This window comes from Triturus cristatus, chromosome 8, assembly GCF_964204655.1.
Source record: "Triturus cristatus chromosome 8, aTriCri1.1, whole genome shotgun sequence".
In the NCBI taxonomy this organism is placed as follows: domain Eukaryota; kingdom Metazoa; phylum Chordata; class Amphibia; order Caudata; family Salamandridae; genus Triturus; species Triturus cristatus.
Window position 1 is genome coordinate 1,110,429,476 of NC_140591.1, and position 17,763 is coordinate 1,110,447,238.

Here is a 17,763-nt window from a genome sequence, read left to right on the forward strand (position 1 = left end):
TGTATGCAAAATGTTAACCAAATGGCTGCATCCACATATGGCCAACCTTGCTCACGATGACCATTGCGGGCTCATTCCGGGTCGCGGCACAACTATGAATATTCGAAGTTGTGTTCATATTATAAAAGAGACGCAAGACAATACGGAGGAGAAGGCACTGGTATCCATAGACCTCGAAAAAGCGTTTGATATGGTGGATTGGGGATACCTTCAGGAAGTACTGAGAGTGATGGGGTTCGTAGATGGATACACATCCTTTATATGGAGCCCAGTGTCCGGGTACAGCTGGGAAAGAGCAGGTCAGTCAAATGGGTGCTGGAACGTGGCACCTGTCAAGGATGCCCCCATCACCATTGTTATTTGCCCTGGCCATTGAGCCTATGGTGGTGAGTGTCAGGAGAGATCTTTTACCATGGGGAATACATATAGGAAATGATACCCATCTGGTATCTCTTTACGCAGATGGTGCGCTGTTTTATGTCACATCTCCCCGCATAGCTGTTCCCCACCTTCTACAGCTCCTAGAAGTGTTTGCTACCTGTTCAGGGCTGCGGCTTAATAGGAATAAATCATAAATATTTCCACTGGCAGGGCAGGTAGAGAGAAATCCAGAGGATATAACGTGCCTCGGATTGCACTGGGAAATTACTCATTTCAGATATTTGGGCATGCAAGTAGCACACGGGAGGCACAAGTCCTAAACCTAAATATCAATAAGGTGATAGAATCCCTAAAGCGCTCTGTGGCATTTTGGAACACGCTTTTTGTCCCTAATGGGAAGGATAGCCGTGGAAAAAATGGTGGTACTGCCCCGGTATCTCTATGCCCTACAAAACTAACTAGGCAACATACCTATGACGATTTTCAAACAATAAACTCACTGCTGGTTTCATTATATTGGGCAAGGGAGCACAGTAGGTTGGCTCTGCAGACCCTATCACAGAGTTACGAAAAGGGAGGCCTCTAGGCACCCTGTCTAGAGTTATATTACTATGCTGTGCAGCTACAACATGCAGCGAGATAGATGGACGAGGGTGATAAGTGGGAGAAAAGGTTGATAAACGGGCGGGTGCAGAAGGAAAGTCTGCCTGCAATCTTGATGGATTGTGCTGGAGCCTCTGCGGATCTTCCATATATTGTTAAGCATACAGCGTACATTTGGCAGAGGTACGTGGAGCGTGTGCTTAAACATGTGCCATTTCATCGGGAATAGGACCTTTGGATCCTGGCTCCAGTACAAAAAATGCTTGAAAACACATCATATCAGGCGTGGAGAGAGGGTGGATGCCAGATACTGGCAGGTCTGTATATAAACGATAACTTTGACAGCTTGTGAAAAGTTTGGGCTAGAGAATGGCAATACCTGCAATATACGGGTCTAATGGAACTCTTTAAAGTGACCTGGCCTACGTATCCACAAGCCCCGGAAGTAACTGAAATGCTGGATATATTGCTCACATGTGGGAGTGGGTGGCACTTTGTGTCGTTACTGTACAGGGCCATGAGGGCGGACACAATGACCCTTCCCCTTAAGGCACGGGCAGTGTGGGATGAAGATATGCAGGCTCCCCTAACAGATGGGACATGGAAGGGGGCCTGCTCCTTAAGACAGGCACTATCCTGTAACACACGTCTAAAACTCATACATTACAATTTTATACAGCTGTTACATATGACTCCAGTTAGGCTGCATTGACCCTAGCCACACCCATGTGTGCCCCAGGTGTAACGAGGTGCAAGCAGGTTTAATGCATTTGGCGTGGGAGTGTGCAGAGGTATATGTGTACTGTGAACTGGTAGGTGAGAGAGTGCATGCGGGTATTGGTATACAAATCGTAGTTTGTCCTTTACATTGTCTGCTGGGATAGGTTCCGAGACCTAAAAAGAAAAAAATGGCATATAAATTGCTGCAGCTGGTCATTGTGTTGGCCCGACAAAGGGTAGCCATAGTATGGATGAGTAATCGCGCTCCAACAATAGAAAGCTGGTTGAGAGATGTTCGGGAATGGTCCTTGGCAGAAGAGATACACATGAAGACGTGTAGAAAGGATAAAAAGTTAGAGGAAGATGTTAGTGAATGGAGAGAACTGTGTAGGGAACTACTCAATCCAATGGAGGATGTAGACATGGATAGCGAAACTAACACAAGTGACAGTGAGTCAAATTTCATAGCCTGAGTTATACCTGAGTACAGCTGAAACTGTGCCTATATGGAATAAGTTAATTGTGCAAGAATACGAATACAGAACCTGTAAACACACAAACAAATGTTAATAATGCCATGTGTCTCTGACATCTCTAAATGGAAAACATATGTATTGATTTTATGTTGCCCATTCACACTGTATTTGTTATAAAAATTGAATAAATAACGTTCTTTCTAAAATAAATCTGTAGGGAACAACCTAGTAATAGTAAAGGGGTCAGCCAATGCACCACCCCAAAACTCAGGTTCTCATGAAAAGAGACAGCTAGGAGACTCCTAAAGAGTGAAAAGAAACCACAGAACAAGTGTGTCTCCTATTGCAAGAGGAGCAGGAAAAATAAATCAGAAGAAAACAAATGGCTGCTCTGACAAAGTAAACTAAACGGAGACAAGACTGAGATTTTGCTTGTGGGTAACCAGCCCCATCTCTGGGGACCCCATTTGTGGCCTGAGGCAATGCGAGGAAGCAGAAGGAAGGGTATACCTTGTTGGGGGCGGGAAGGTAGGTGGGTCAGGGAGGAGTGGCTTGCCTACTGTTGTGGGTCCTGACTGTTTGGCTGGCTCTCTGGGGCCTACATGGAGAAAATGGCCTCCCTACAGGCGCCCGGCTGGGCGCTGTCCGCACAAATCACAACGCTGCCACTGCAGTGTTGTGAGTGGCTTACAGGAGGGGAGGGAGCATGCCTGTTCCTGTTCAGGAGCAGGAAAACGGCAAACGCGGGACCCAGCCCAGGAGCAGAGGCGTTGCGGAGCCTGGTCAGGTAAGTTTTTTTAATTTTTTTATTTTAACCCCCCCCCCGTGTAAACCCCCGCGCCCCCAGCGAGTATTGCGACTGCAGTCTTTGATCATCTCAAGACTGGATTACACCAATATTCGTTATCTGGATGTCTCTAAGGCTGTACTCAAGCAACTGTGGTCAGTCCAAAATGCTGCCACCAGACTTCTCTTGAAATCGCCCAGACTGACTGCCACATCTAAGCTTTTGCACAAGCTCCACTGGCTACCTGTTGAGAGACTAATTAATTTTTAAGTACTATGCTATATGCACAAACTACTATCAAACACTATCCCAGGTTGTTGGTATCACCTTGTAAGCCACACCGCTCCCTACACTCCAGGACCTCTAATTTTTCCACAGTCCCCAAAGTGAGGAGAGCCTGTCAAGGAGGCCGGGCATTCTCCTACTTATGTCCCAAACTGTGTAACTCGCTTCCACTGTTGTTGAGATCCTGTCAATCTCTTTCATTTTTCGTAAACAATAAAAACTTGGCTATTATGTTGGTGTATCTCAGAGCTACTTTTAGGAAGGTACCAAAAAGGGCTTATCACTGGGAAATCCATTTGGGTAGCTACGCGCTTTAAAAAAACGTTGTAAAAATAATAATAACAAAAGTACATAGACCTACAGCTTAAGTACCCAAGTATCCATGCAGATGACAAAGAGTACGAATAAAGCCTCTCCTTCCCTTTAGCCTCTTAACCAGCGTAGCCAAGAAGAGTTTGGGGTTTCAGTAGAACAGAAAGATGCCCAATGGAAGGGCAGCCCTTCAAAACATTGATAAGGACTGCTACTTACTTACTGCTTGCATCATTCATCGGGCTGCCCTGCGTAGACTGTTGAATTAAGTCCAGCATGCACACACATCTGTTCTCACATGGTCTGGGCAGAACTAAACTGACAGATACTCACTTGTGCGAGTCATGCAACGTATCAAAAAAACGTTAGCCTTAAAAAGGACATGCTCATGGTCTGCAACAGTTACCAGCGCTCTGCCTGTAGCTGCCAACAGCATGGTCCATGCATTAGCTTGCGTCAGCAGCCAGCATATGCACAAACACCAGAATATCCCAGTTAGTTAATGAAATCATGCAGTTATAGGATCTGCTCAATGACAGATTGTGCACTTGTAAAAACACAGGAAAGCGATACTCCTGTGCATAATAATGAGGTATTTTGTGGGAGCTTTGGTGATCCATTCTGTGAACAAGCCCTGGAACAGCCTGTACATGGAAATCTGGTGGATGAAATCTATCACTGGTTAGAATATGCATAAGGTGTCTCTTCAAAAATGCTACCGGGCCCAGTATTTTATAAGTGACTTTAAGAGAGCGGGACATACAATGCACCATGTTGAGACCATCCATGACCGTTTCTGTGCAGACGTTCGCCAATGTGGGTACATCTGCTTCAAATGGTCAATGTATGTCCATGCAGCTTTAATTGCCCGGAGTGCAATCAGTGTGACTGCCAGCAAATATCTGCTATGGGGGTCGACCAATGCGAAGGTGACTATAAGTCCCAATCACAAAAATCAAGCAGCCAAAAGAGAATCAAAATTAAAATTCCTAGAAGTAATAAAACAAAATATTGCTCTTCGCATCTAACTAAAAAGTCCAATTCTCTGCTACTAGTGGACTACAAAATAGAGGGAGTAACTCCATAATGGCAACAGAATGAATGTTTACTGATGGCTTCTCTGGTACACAGATTTAGATTTGTAGTTTTGCCTTCCACATAAAAATAGTTTACGAGTTTTAAAAAGGTTTTTTATTGCTTCCTTAATTGAGAAACCGTAACCACACCTTAGCAAGAAACCAAACATTTTAAGAAGTTGTACTTTAAGACCTTAGGAAAGTTTGCATATTTTTATAACAATTATTATTATTGGAGAGAATAGAGCTAATAATAACTTTCTGTCATAAAACACATTTCCACGCTCACTTATCTATAGCTTTCCTTTCAAGTCTTTCACGTTGAAAAAAAAAGTATCATATTTCAACCATTGCATCGTCTCAAATTCTCATGCAAGCCTACTGTGTCTCATCTAAATTGTATTTCGATTGCTTCCTTGGGTTTTCCGTGAATGCTCCATGGTGAGTTCACGTTGGTAATAATTCAGCTTCATGCTCCTCTATGGAACTTGTCCACTACGTAGCACTTAACACTTATATGACTTTTATGTAACTCTTTTATATACAACTGTATTTGCAATCGCTTGTACACGGCATTGCAACTGCTATAAACACACACAGTATGTAGTAAAGACAGTCACTTACTTGTTCAGTAGTGGGCGTCTCCACGTCAAAGAGAATCAAGGGATCAGCGTTGACCGGATCTTCACATACAGTTTCAAGCTAAGTGCAGAAAGAAATGTCTGATATATTAAGGCATCCACGGTTGGTACATCACAGTTGATATTTTAGTTTGTCACTCCCACCCAGCATACAGCCCCATTTAAAAACATGCACTGGTAAACCCAATCGGTCTGGAGAAGCTGGTGATACAGTGAAATGTTATGTCTCATTAAAAAAATATGCCAGAAAAAACAGACACTCTTTAACTGTGGTGGTCCGGTGCTTTCAATATAAAAAAAAATGAGTCTATTAAAAAATTAACCATTGTAGATATAATTTTAATATAAGAGTGAAGGTGCTACCTAGCAAGTCGCTAAAGAAGCGCTGTTTAGTTTTAAAGCACATCAGAAGAAAATTTGATTCATTTGATTAATTTGGAACATTTATAATGGCCTTAAATTACTGAAAAGGGAAGACATATTTTAACCAACAAATAAAAATAATACAGAATAAAAAGAAACAAGAAATAGCAAAGCGAAGTGTTGGCCCACGGACCCTGGCACACCTTTTTTGGTGCATGTCATCAGGTGCAATGCTGTCGCTCATAGTGCAAGAGAGCAAATGGCTCAAGTGGGCACACCCGCTGTATGCTGTGGCAGGAGGAATCAAAACATGAATGACAGTGGAAAAAGAGGGCTGACACAAAGCCCCTCTTATGTATGTATACATTTCTATTTTTATTATGATTACATGAGGCTGGCGATATCATATTGCATTTTTATGCAGGTTGAATGTTTGTACCAAACCCTACCTCAGAATCTTTCCGGAGGGGGGAATGGTATATTGATGTCTACATTATGAATGTACATACTTTTTGGACTCCAACCCAAAAACTACTAAAGCATACAGTGTCAGATGTCCTATGGACAGTGTGCAGTAGGTTACCTATATGCTTTTGTATTTTTTTAAGGAGCAACAGGTCCAGTAGTGTGTACCAACGTACAAGAAAAAAAACATGGGTGGCACATCATTCTCTGTTTAAGCAGCCAAACTATGGAACTCGTTAGCCCCAAACATAAGATCCACGGATAACCGCCTTATCTTCAGAAAACCACTCAAGAATTGGCTCTTTCCCACAAAACCACCATACGCAAACAGTAACATACAGCATATCCCTCTGCATATAAGCATTTATTTGTACTATAGATATGTACCTATATATGTGTATTGCTTTGTATAAACGTGTAGAATAATAGTTTAAAACAAATATAGATATTCACTAGTTCTGCTTAACAAATATACATATTACTGATAGATACATTATTCTGTTTTAAACATGCATATGTGACTGCATAAATAAGTAAATCTTTTATCATAACTATTTATCTACAATTGCTTCATTATTGAATTACAATAAAAACATAAGATTAACTTACAGTACATCACTTAAAAGCTGGAATTTAGTTAATGCATCTTTAATCTACATATACTACCTTAGTTTATGCATCTAAACCTTCCATGTACTCATGGATCTATATATTTATTATTTTTCTTCTAATTCAGCATATCCAATGCACTACCCTATTTCTCACCCTATCCCGCACTCAATATATGCTCTACGTCAACTCTGACTCATCTCAAACCTCTTTGTACTACTCTTTTCAATGCACTACCCTATTTCTCACCCTACACCTCTATTAATATGTCCTCTAACTCCACTCTCTCATTCATCCCAAACCCCATACCAGTACCCTGATCCCCAAAATAACCCTGTCTTGACTCTTCCCTACTCTACCCCTCCTTGCATCATCTCTTAACTCTTCTACTATTCTGATCTCCTAAAACAAGCCTTTCTAAACTCTTCCCTCGCCACCTCCCTTTTACTCATCCCAAGCCTCTTCCTTCTGCTATGAGCTCCAAAAAAAAGAAGTTCTAAATCCTTACCTCTTCTATTCCTCTACTATCCTTTTCAATCCAAATCACAAACTTACATGTTCACCATATTTCACAATACTAATTCGCCACTAATCTTTTATGGGTTCCGGAATATCGTGCTACTCGCTGAAAAAGCGCTTCAACACCCCATCAGGGGTAACAAGCGCTATATAAATGCAAAACTTTTTCCTTCTTCTATCCCTCCACTGTCCTTCTCAATCCATATAACTGACTAACATATCCAACACTCAAATTACTTTCATATTTCACTATACAAATTCACCACAAATCCTTTATGGGTTTCAGAGTAGCGTGTTATTCGCCGAAAAAGTACTTTGATGCCTCGTCAGAGGTAGTAGCCGCTATATAAATGCAATTACAATACAATACAATATAATTGTACTTTGAAGTTCCAGAGGCCTCACAAAGAAAGACCAACACATGCACCTGTGGTAAGGAGCTAAGTAGGGGCCTTCCACAGATGACTTCCTCCATTTCTTTTTTAATGCATGAGGTCGCAACCGACATCAGGATGCCGGCATGCGTCAATGTGGTGATGACATTAGTGTGTCTTCCACCACATTACATGTATGTTTTTAGCTTCCCGTAACAAACTGGAATAACACTATGTCATAATTTCCTGTGACATCCCTTCGATTAATAAGTGGACACCCAATAAGAATGTCTCTTTAGCAAGCAATATCTATTGCTACATTACCATTCACACAGAGAGCGGCAGCCAGAACAACATGGTACCATGCAGAAGGAGCTTTGCGGCCACATATGAGTTTTTCCATGAGGGGCTCTGAAGACGAGAAGCAGGTTTTGCTAAAAGGAGGAGGGTGGGACAAGAAGTTCTGTGCTGAAGTGTGAGTATGCCAGCTTTGGCATGCAGACTAACAGTGCATGTACACCAGCTTTATTTTTGCCTAGGTAGCTACTGCAAGACTCATGCTGACACAGAGGGTTTCAGGCAAAGGCTATGGGGCATATGTATCAATAAAACGTTTTGCGAGTCCTTAATAGCGAATTTTAGCGAATCGCTATAAATGACTCACAAAATGAAATGTATGTAGATTTCGCAATAATAATTGCGATTCCTACATATTCCTTAATTGTGAATCGCAAATTGCGATTCGCAATTAAGGAATACCTTCCCATTCATTCCTATGGGCCAAGAGCCCCATAGGAATGAATGGGAAGACATTCGCAATTTGCGAGTACCCATTAGGTACTCGCAAATTGCGAATGCAATTTCAAGGGTGCAAGGGTGTCAAAAGGACACCCTGTTGCACCCCTGAAATATGCATGTGTGCACATGTGGCGCACATACATGTCCTAAAGGCATGTATCTGAGCCACATGGCACTTTGAGAAATGCAAAAAAGTGCATTTTTCTAGGAAACCGCAAATTACCACCAACTTGTAGTTGGTGGTCATTTGCGATCCCTTAGGGGCAAATCGCTAATTTCGGGTGCTTCCAGAATAGCGTTTAAGGAATCGCAATTTTCAATTCCTTAAATGCATTTGCAAAATAGGGAATCGCAAATTTTGCACATTCACTATTTTGCAATGGCCTTTTGGGATGATGCATCCCAAAAGGCTTTTTCACGTTCGCAAATGAGCCGATTCTGAGAATCGGCCCGTTTGCGAACAGGAATAAGGCTTGATACATATGCCCCTAAATGCCTTACTGGCCTCTTCAATAAGGCAACACTTGGTTTCAGTTGTCCGTTGCCAAAATGATAATGCAAGTGGTGATGGAACAATTTTCAGAGTGGGGGTGCGGGCCTCAAAATTAAATCACTGAACTCATAGGAATTGTGAAAAATCCAAGTGTCACACAAAGACCAAGTACAGCAAATAAGCAGGGCCCATTCAGCTAGAGAATGGTAAAGGGTGTGGTATGTAGTCTGTGGTGCATTTTGGAGCACACTGTCGCAAATATATTACTAATTGCACATTTCCCATAGAAATGGCCACAAAATGTGCACAAATATGCAGTTTTACTGCTAAAACTATACAGCCTATAATCAATAATGAGTGTAAATCATTTTTCAGAACATATTTACCATTTGCATATCACTAAGTAAATGTTTTGATTTGTTTTGATCCTGTTAAAATCTTTGTTTCCATCACACTTCACAATTACACAAAATGTGCTTCGTTTGTGCTTTCCTAACTGCTTATATATTTTCAAATATATGTGCAGTTATTTTTAAAGTATTTAAATGATGTGTGTTAGATAAAAACTAACTTCCTACATTCTTTTCTTTCGCACTGCCTGTACCCCAGCACAATTGTCAGATAGCTCACTTTCCAAAATCCTCTAACTTTGCAATCAGAGAAAGAAAAGTAAACACCAATCTCCATGTTATAAAAATAGGCAGCAATTTGTCAAAAGACATAGGGCCTAATTACGAGTTTGGCGGTCCATGGGACCGCCAAACTCTCGGTGGAGATGCAGTGGTGGTCAGAGACCGCCGCACCAGCGATCTAACCACCATATTACATCTACAGCTGTCGGACCACCATAGGACTGCCGCAACGGTCAGGGATCCGTGATCCCTGTCGGTGGCGGTCAGAGGCTCTATTATGCTTGGAGGTGCTGCTGCGGCGTTTATTTGGAGTTTACTCACCGCCACAGTTTTCATGGCGGTGAGGAAAAGTTGCCTCAGGGCCATGGGATACATGCAGGCAGGCACATTGTGAGCCCCCCTGTCTGCATGCACCCCCCTTTTCTGCATTGCATGGACTGCACAGTCCATGCCATGCTGGAACAGGCTTTGGGTGCTACCAGTATGATGCCTTTTTAATTGTCACCCCCATGGAAATGCCTAGGACCACCCGCCAAACCACAAGGTTAATCTGGAAGGGCATCCGGCGGTGAGGTTTGGAGGTCTGGGAGAGAGGCGGTGGCATGGCAGCCCACTCCCACACCGCCAACACCATAGTCTGATGTCCAACATGGATCATGTTAAGTTGATGAATTAAGTGCAAACAGCATCCGATAGTTGAAGTAACGTCTTCTTTATTAGATTTCTATTGCTATAGCCACACCATCACTAGAATGTTATTGCTGGAATGTGACGGTGGTAGTTTGGTAGAAGATATAGCCCAGACCTGACACTGTTGGATGGGGCTTCATGTTTACTTGTACTTAAATAAAGAAGACATTACTTCAACTACCGGATGCTGTCTGAGTTTAATTAATCAACTTAACATGATCTTTGCTGGATATGTGAAATTGGAAGGTGAGTGGTCCTAGTGTGATTGTGACTATCAGAAGAAAGAACAACTCCTTCCAGAAGCCACTTTGCTGCTGATGCTTGATTGGCATCGGTAAGCTTATGCCATCAAGAAAAACCCAAGAGTGGGAAACGCCAGCTGGCAAACAAAGTCCAGCTGTTGAAGCAAAAGTGCAAAGAAAACCTAGGGCCATCGAGATGACTCCCTGAAAGATTTTGGATGGACCGTGGACCATGAGACAGTGATTCAGAAAGGACAGAAGCACAATAGGAAGGCAAGAGATGCAGCAGGAACACAGAAGAACACTGGATGGAGTCCAACGTGGAAAAAATCTTGACAAAGCCAGGGGTGATGAAGGCAACAAAAAATCCTGAAAAACTGCCATCCTGCTCTAGGTACAAAACTGTAAGCTCCTTCTTCCACAGAACCCTGGGAGGAGGAATGACAGGCGATGGGATAAAATGCAGCAAGGAGTATAAAGTGCAACGCAGCAGCGAAGAATGGGGCATAGGGGAAACAGAGCGGGAACTGCTGCAGGCGTGGTGCACTGTCACAGTGCTGCCTGTTGCTGGAAAGCATAAGCAACAGCCATTCCTTGCCCACTTATGCAGTCAAGGTCTGACACCAAGAAGCAAAGATGTATCCATCAGCAATATGGAGTTAAAGCAACGGTGCACCGTGACCCCTCCCCCATATTTTACCTGAAGAGAGAGCCCAGATATTGATAGATAATCGTTCAGAGACCTGACACAATAGAAGCAAGCCCCCCTCGGTCTCCCTTTAGGTTAGCGCACACACACTGAGAAACATACATGTGTATCCTAAAGGCTTTAATTACATAGCAACCTAGAACCGAATATACGTAACAAAAAGGTAACTGTTGTCACAAATATATTGGCAAAAACAAACAAAGAAAGTATACGCAATCATGAAACTAAACACTTGTATACTTAATTGGTAGTAGCTAATAATATGTACTTACAAGAGATGAGGTGCAGAATCCACACACCTCAACAAATGGCAACATTTAGCACAAGAGGACTGCCCACGAATAGCCCCAAGCTATGTTTAGGTAAGAAGCCAAATGTCCCTGGAGATGTTCCTCCCTGGGTCAATCAGTCCTCTGCCCTTCTCTCACACAGAACATTGCACCCTGTAGTCATAAGTTCTCCCTAGCATGTGTGAGAACGTGTGTTTTTAATCAGGAAGTGCACTGAGACGAGTAATGTGCAAAATGTAGCTATTTAGCTAGACACATTGACTAATTTATAGGGATCACTATCCCTGCATGTCTCATGTATAGGAAAGACATCAGCGGTGGACATTCATTACATAAACACATATACAGAGAACAGAGACACCCTATCATAACAACAATGCTAATAAAAAACATAGATCTGACATTGTCAAAACACATGGCATTTTGCAAAAGATACAAGCTATATATCAAATGTTGTGGGTCATATGACAAGGCTGCAAAGGTCTGACACAGCAGTAAATAATAATGTGCGCACCAGAACTGCGGCTAAAAACAGACCAGGAGGAAGATAGACTTTACTTCACTATTCAAATTACGTACAAGGAGACACAGTTTACAAAAAAAGAAAATACGTATTCCTAAGTGTATTATAAAAGTAAATGTTTTGGCACTGAATTTGCCCCTACAACTATCACTGAACGTTGTTTCAGAATTGCAACTATCGCAACTTACAGGACTCAATATGCTAAACAAAGGATGGCCCACAGTGTTGAGTTTAATACCCAATGGGTATCTATTTAAAGCTCCATTCAACAGATGATGCTCACTGGCCCCTCCTGTTAATTATAACCGGGCAAATCATGTACCTTTCAATGAATAATAAAAACCCAATTTCTTTTTAACTGCTATTCACAGAAGCCATACAAGCAAAAAAAAAGAATGTCAACTGTAAACAACTCTAAACACCTATCTCCACATGCACTAATTAAAATCCACCATGCAGGCCCCTGCGAACCACAAGGTAAACAATACAACACACAAGATATTTCTATATATTTTTGCTATACCCTGATAATAATGCTAGTCACAATTCACTGTTCTGGTCATAATACTGCACTGAAAGGAAAGAAATCATCAAAATGACACAATCACAGGGCAGTAGCGAAAGAGAATGACATGCCCAGCTTGTCTACCAGTGAGTACTGGTTTGTGACAGGAAATAGGCAACTCATTTGCGAGAAAAAAGAAGTTCTTCCTTTGAATTAGCAATAAATATTTTTCTTTCTTTTTCTAACTCCATCAGTTGGGACAGGGAAGTTGGGACAGGATGGAGAAGGGTTGTCCCTTGCTATTCCTGTATATTACCAAGCGAGACTATACAAGGCGAGAGAACAACATCAATGGAAACAAGAGGTGGGATGCAGCACTGTAATGAGGAAGACTTGCCCAAAGCAGCATCGACAGCGGGATACAAATAACCCTGCCCTTATTCTGCAAGATGAGAGGTAGCTTGCCACCAGCCGGACATACGAGACCAGAGAACAGCAGGAGAAACGCCAAGAAAAATGGCATGAAAAGAGAAGCACAGTGTGACCTCAAATGAAGAACCAAATAGACAGCAACCCACAGGGCGAAGCCAATAGACCCCGGACATTGAGCAGACGGTCAAATCAGAAAAGACAAACCACAAAGCCACTGGAAGAACCCAAGCTGAAAACAAAACATGCAAACCCCCTGCACTATCAGAGGGCAACAGACTAAGGATCTCACACTATAAAGGCTCAAAAAGACTATGGGCCTGATTTTGAGTTTGGCGGGTGGCAACTCCCTCACAAATGTGATGGATAACCCACCCACCTTATTAGGATATAATGCACTTGTACTAAGGAAGACAGGATATCCATCAAGCTTGTGACAGAAAACCCACTCGCCAAACTCTAAATTTGGTGCTATGTGTCCAAAAGCACACATCAGTTGGGCAAGAGCCAAAACAGAGAAAATATCAAATCTTTGGCTAGAGAAGTGGGCTGAAAATGACAGCTATCAAATTCTTAAACGACAGGACATGTTGTCACCATAAAAGAGCAAGTTCTAGTGAGAAGGCCAGTCATGGAACAAAAACAGACCTGTGGTGACACAGAGGACTGTACCCTCACATCTAGAATTACAGTATACAAAGGAAACTAGTACACAGGGCTAAATCTACAGAACCGTAGCTAGACACTGATACATCTTGACCCAGCAGGAATGGCCAGAGTCCACAGAAGGCTAAGGCAGAGTCCTGGAAAGACCGGTCATCGAAACAGTAGACTGTAGCCCTAGTGTGAACGCGAAACAAAGAAGAAAAGAAGAAGAAAGTGGTCTTGTCAAAAGTACATTAACTTTATTGGTATAGACAGCTTCATACAGTGTTGAAGTCCTTATTAAGCACTGTGATTAACAAGCATGACTACATTCCCATTCAGCACAACTGTATATGTATCAGCAGATATTAGTGACTAACATGAAATCCAAAAAGCCCTCAAGGCAGCTTGAAAGTGATGGACAGTATGATCGCCAATCCAAGAAATGGCTTGGCAAATAGAGCCGAGCCAGGACCAAAAACACAACGAGATGACTGCTCATCTCAGGAATGAGCACAAAACACCCAAACACTGGCAAACCAATTGGCCTACCAAAGCCCCTAAATCTCCTGGCACTCAAACACAAGACCAGCTGACTTTCCACAGGCTAAAGGTGATCCATGGGAATTTCACCACCAACTCAAACAAAGAAAAACTGTTAAAAAAAGGAGATTGAAAACACACTGGGTAACACTCACGCCTCCTGAAGGAGACATGGAACAAACTGTGCTACAGCTGTAGGAAGCCAAATAGGAATTCCCAAGCAGCACCTGCCAAGGAGTCACCCACTGTGACATGCCTTGAAGGGAACCATATCATGGCCAAAGGGGTCAGCCAGGGCTTGCAAACTGTTGCACACCACGGAGGAGCATAATCCCATCAGTTCAACATCAGACCCAGACTTACAAACCCTAAACAGAGAAAGACAGCGGCAGGCAGTGAACAAAGGAATCAGGCTTCATGGAGACATTGAGGAGACCTTGAAACAGGCACAGAGTCAGGTCTGTGGACTCCACCTCCCACAGGCATCCAAGCTCTTGCTGCCCACACCTCAGTACGAAGGTAGCAAAAGGCAAGAGGGACAGGTAGCTCCAGGCCCCAGGGGGAATAAACAGGTTTTTGCAGGAGTGACAATGTACCTCTCAAAACAGATCATGCTAATTCTGCTCTGGGTGGCACAACAGAATAGGCTCCCTGCTATGTCCACTGACAACAACAGCTCACCCATCGACAAATGGACTTCAGGGCAGCCGAAAGACCTGCTCTAAAGCAGGCCTACCAGGGGCTGAGATGCCAGCTGGCCAAATCCTCTGACTTCAGCTTAAGACAGAGGTGAAAGAGAGCCCCAGGGCCCTCGGTGCACGAGCCACCATCCAACCCAGCACGCTCATCCCTAGCCTTACAAAATCCAACAAGGAGATGGGGCAGAGCCTGCACCTGGAAAAACAGGACCACTCTCAGGTCAAAAGCCAAAGGCTATCTTTTCTGGTCACACAAGCTATTGTCAGTGTTGAAAACCTTGGAAGTCAACAATATCCCTCGCATCATGCAGAGCGGAAAAACACAAGCTCCACATGCTAAATCAAAAGGATATGCAAGTTATCTACCAGGTGTCACCTTGGGGAGACAAAGTCACCAGTCTTCAAATGGACACAGAAAAAAAAGGAAAGGGAAATTACCATGTTGAACCTCTGTAGTCAAGGAGGTAGAGGTTAGTAAAAAAAAAGTTTATTGAGATTTCAAGGAAATATCAGGGACCAAGGGAGTTGATATTCTACAGGCTAAGGCTCACTAACAAGGAGAAAGAACTGTAAAGAGAAAGAGGGACAATTTGACAATGAATGATCGAGAGACCCCAGTGAATTAAATAAATGTGGACAGAAAGACCTGCCTTTTTCAAATCTGAAACAAATTCTTCTTCTTGAAGCAATTGATACAATAAACCTTAATAAACGTATGCTGTAGCTTTACGTGTGACTTGAAAATAACAGGGGAACACACATAAATCCACTATGAAGGAACTGTCACTACAAGGCCTTTATGAGAAGGTGGTTTGGTTCTATCACTTACCTCTGTCCGATTAAAGTCTCTACTCTGTTGATTAATTGGAGTTGGTTCTCGATAAGAATCGTACAATGTGCAATCCAGACTTGGGGAGGGTGAAACTAGAGGAAAAAAAGATAATAAGTAAATGTTTATGCAACTTGAAGAATCAATTCTTCATACACTTCAGCAGCGGAATTTATACCTAAATCAAGGCCCTAAGACTTCTATCCATAGAAATATAGCTGGCCATTGTTTGGATCACAGACTTTCTGCTAAATAGTAAATATCACAAACATGTTTTTCAGATCAGAAAGTACCACTTTTGATATATAGATCAAACACAATCAATTATTTATATATGCCCCAGAAACATAATGTACATTTTATGGATACAATGGAAATACAAAGGAACAATGAATTGCTCTTAATGTATCTTTCCGCCCCAACAAAAAAATAACATCTTCCCACACAGCTGTCACAATGTGCCAGCTGTTGCCCCCAAGCCATTCACCTCTGTTTTTGTCCGTCATCGGGCAGGACGTTCGAACTTTGAGGTGGGATCTTTACTCTCAAACAGCAGGACCTTTACCAGATTCAGGTTGGAACCCTACTCCAAAGAGTTTAATTATTGATCCCTCTAAACAGTTTTGGGATCAGAGCAGGGGATTTTAAAGTTAAGATTGAATTTTAGACTGCTTTGATTACTCTATTTGGATTTTGAGCTTTGATTTCTTTCTCGTCACTTTTTTATGGGTTCCTACTGGCTAACATATAGATTCTCTGCTTTGATTACTCAGAAGAAAAATGAATTGAGGATAAACTAAAACATATCTCAGTGGAGACCTAGAGGGTTCTCAGTGACACCAATGCAGCAGTGGTGAGGGTGATGCTGTAGCTGATTATCATAAAAGCCACTGTCACACTAGCGACAACAGGCTACCAGCAGCAGCACCTACACCACTCTATAAGCCACATAGCTCCCTCTTGTATGATGAGTTTCAATTAACAAAATTCACCAACTTTCAGGTGATTTGCCAGTTACGGTGCATCCTTGCAGGTGCCACCAGTGGAAAGACCTGTGTTTTCCATAATTCTAGTGCCCCCTTTCTGTATGGCAATACAAGGTGTCAAGAATGGGATCAAAACCATCTAATTTGATGCAGTGGTACAACAATTAACAGTGGGGCAAGAACCCTTGAACTTATTCTCGAATAGCCAACCCAACTGGCACAAGCTGATACAGAAGTCCTTCGGGGAGTTTTGAAAACACAGGCACAAAAGATATACGTAAATAATTTCAAGATACTGCTTTTTTCTGTCTTTATGAAATCATTGCAAACATAAGGTTTCATCCTAATGTACCCAAAGCTGTGTTGCAAAAGCATGGGGTGAAGACCCTGAATTTTTATTTCCCAAATTATGAGTACCTCAAAACACCACATGACCACAAGAGAGGTGGGCAAAATTTGTTGCTCCTTTGTAAGCTCTGCCTACCATGATGCTAATTCGGATAACACCACTCTGAATGAGGAATTAAAAAACGATAACGTAGAAAAAAGCACAACTACTCATGTAAAAACGCTCTTTTCTCTTTTTCAGGGACACTCAAATGGATGAAAAGAAACCAATAAGAGTGAAATATAGGAGCAAGGAGAGTATGTTAGTGGATGAAAGAGGCAAGAGGTGAAATCAAGACAGAAAGCCTTGGAATTCTGCAACGTTAACGGTCTGCAGCTGCCCTAGTGGTCTTATGAGAATCAATTTGACTCCTGCACTTATTTCTTTACTCAAATAAAGCACTGCTTACACAGTGAACATGACGTTCCCTATAGAGTGGCATTATCATATAGGAGTCAAGATGAACAAACGTTCCATATTAACGTGTTAAACAAATAGTTGGAACCTGCTAAAGAGCATGTTTTTTATTTATTACTGACCAGGCTTCCTTAAAATATTCAATTTCCATCTAGTGGAAAGACAAGATGAAATCTGGTTCTTCTTTGATCCTTTTTACCTCCCTTACAGAGGGAAGATTTACAAAGACTACTGGAGGACTTCCCTTTTTCAGATACTCCTGACCTAACTAATCTCATACAAACTCACATTCTATATGAATCCATAAAACAGTAAAGCAAAGATCATACAGATGA

At 42.2% G+C, this 17,763-nt stretch overlaps 1 protein-coding gene across 4 annotated transcripts in view; it reads right to left on the reverse strand.

The window, feature by feature from the left end:
- REPS2 (RALBP1 associated Eps domain containing 2) overlaps window positions 1-17,763 on the reverse strand; it is an 856,334-nt gene that overhangs the window by 263,500 nt on the left and 575,071 nt on the right. For all 4 annotated transcript variants that reach the window (XM_085622671.1, XM_085622668.1, XM_085622669.1 and 1 more), the window contains 2 exons: window positions 15,638-15,732; window positions 5,265-5,342 (listed from right to left, as the gene is read on the reverse strand). In XM_085622671.1, the coding sequence (XP_085478797.1) occupies window positions 5,265-5,342; window positions 15,638-15,732 (173 nt within the window). The remainder of the gene's footprint in view (window positions 1-5,264; window positions 5,343-15,637; window positions 15,733-17,763) is intronic.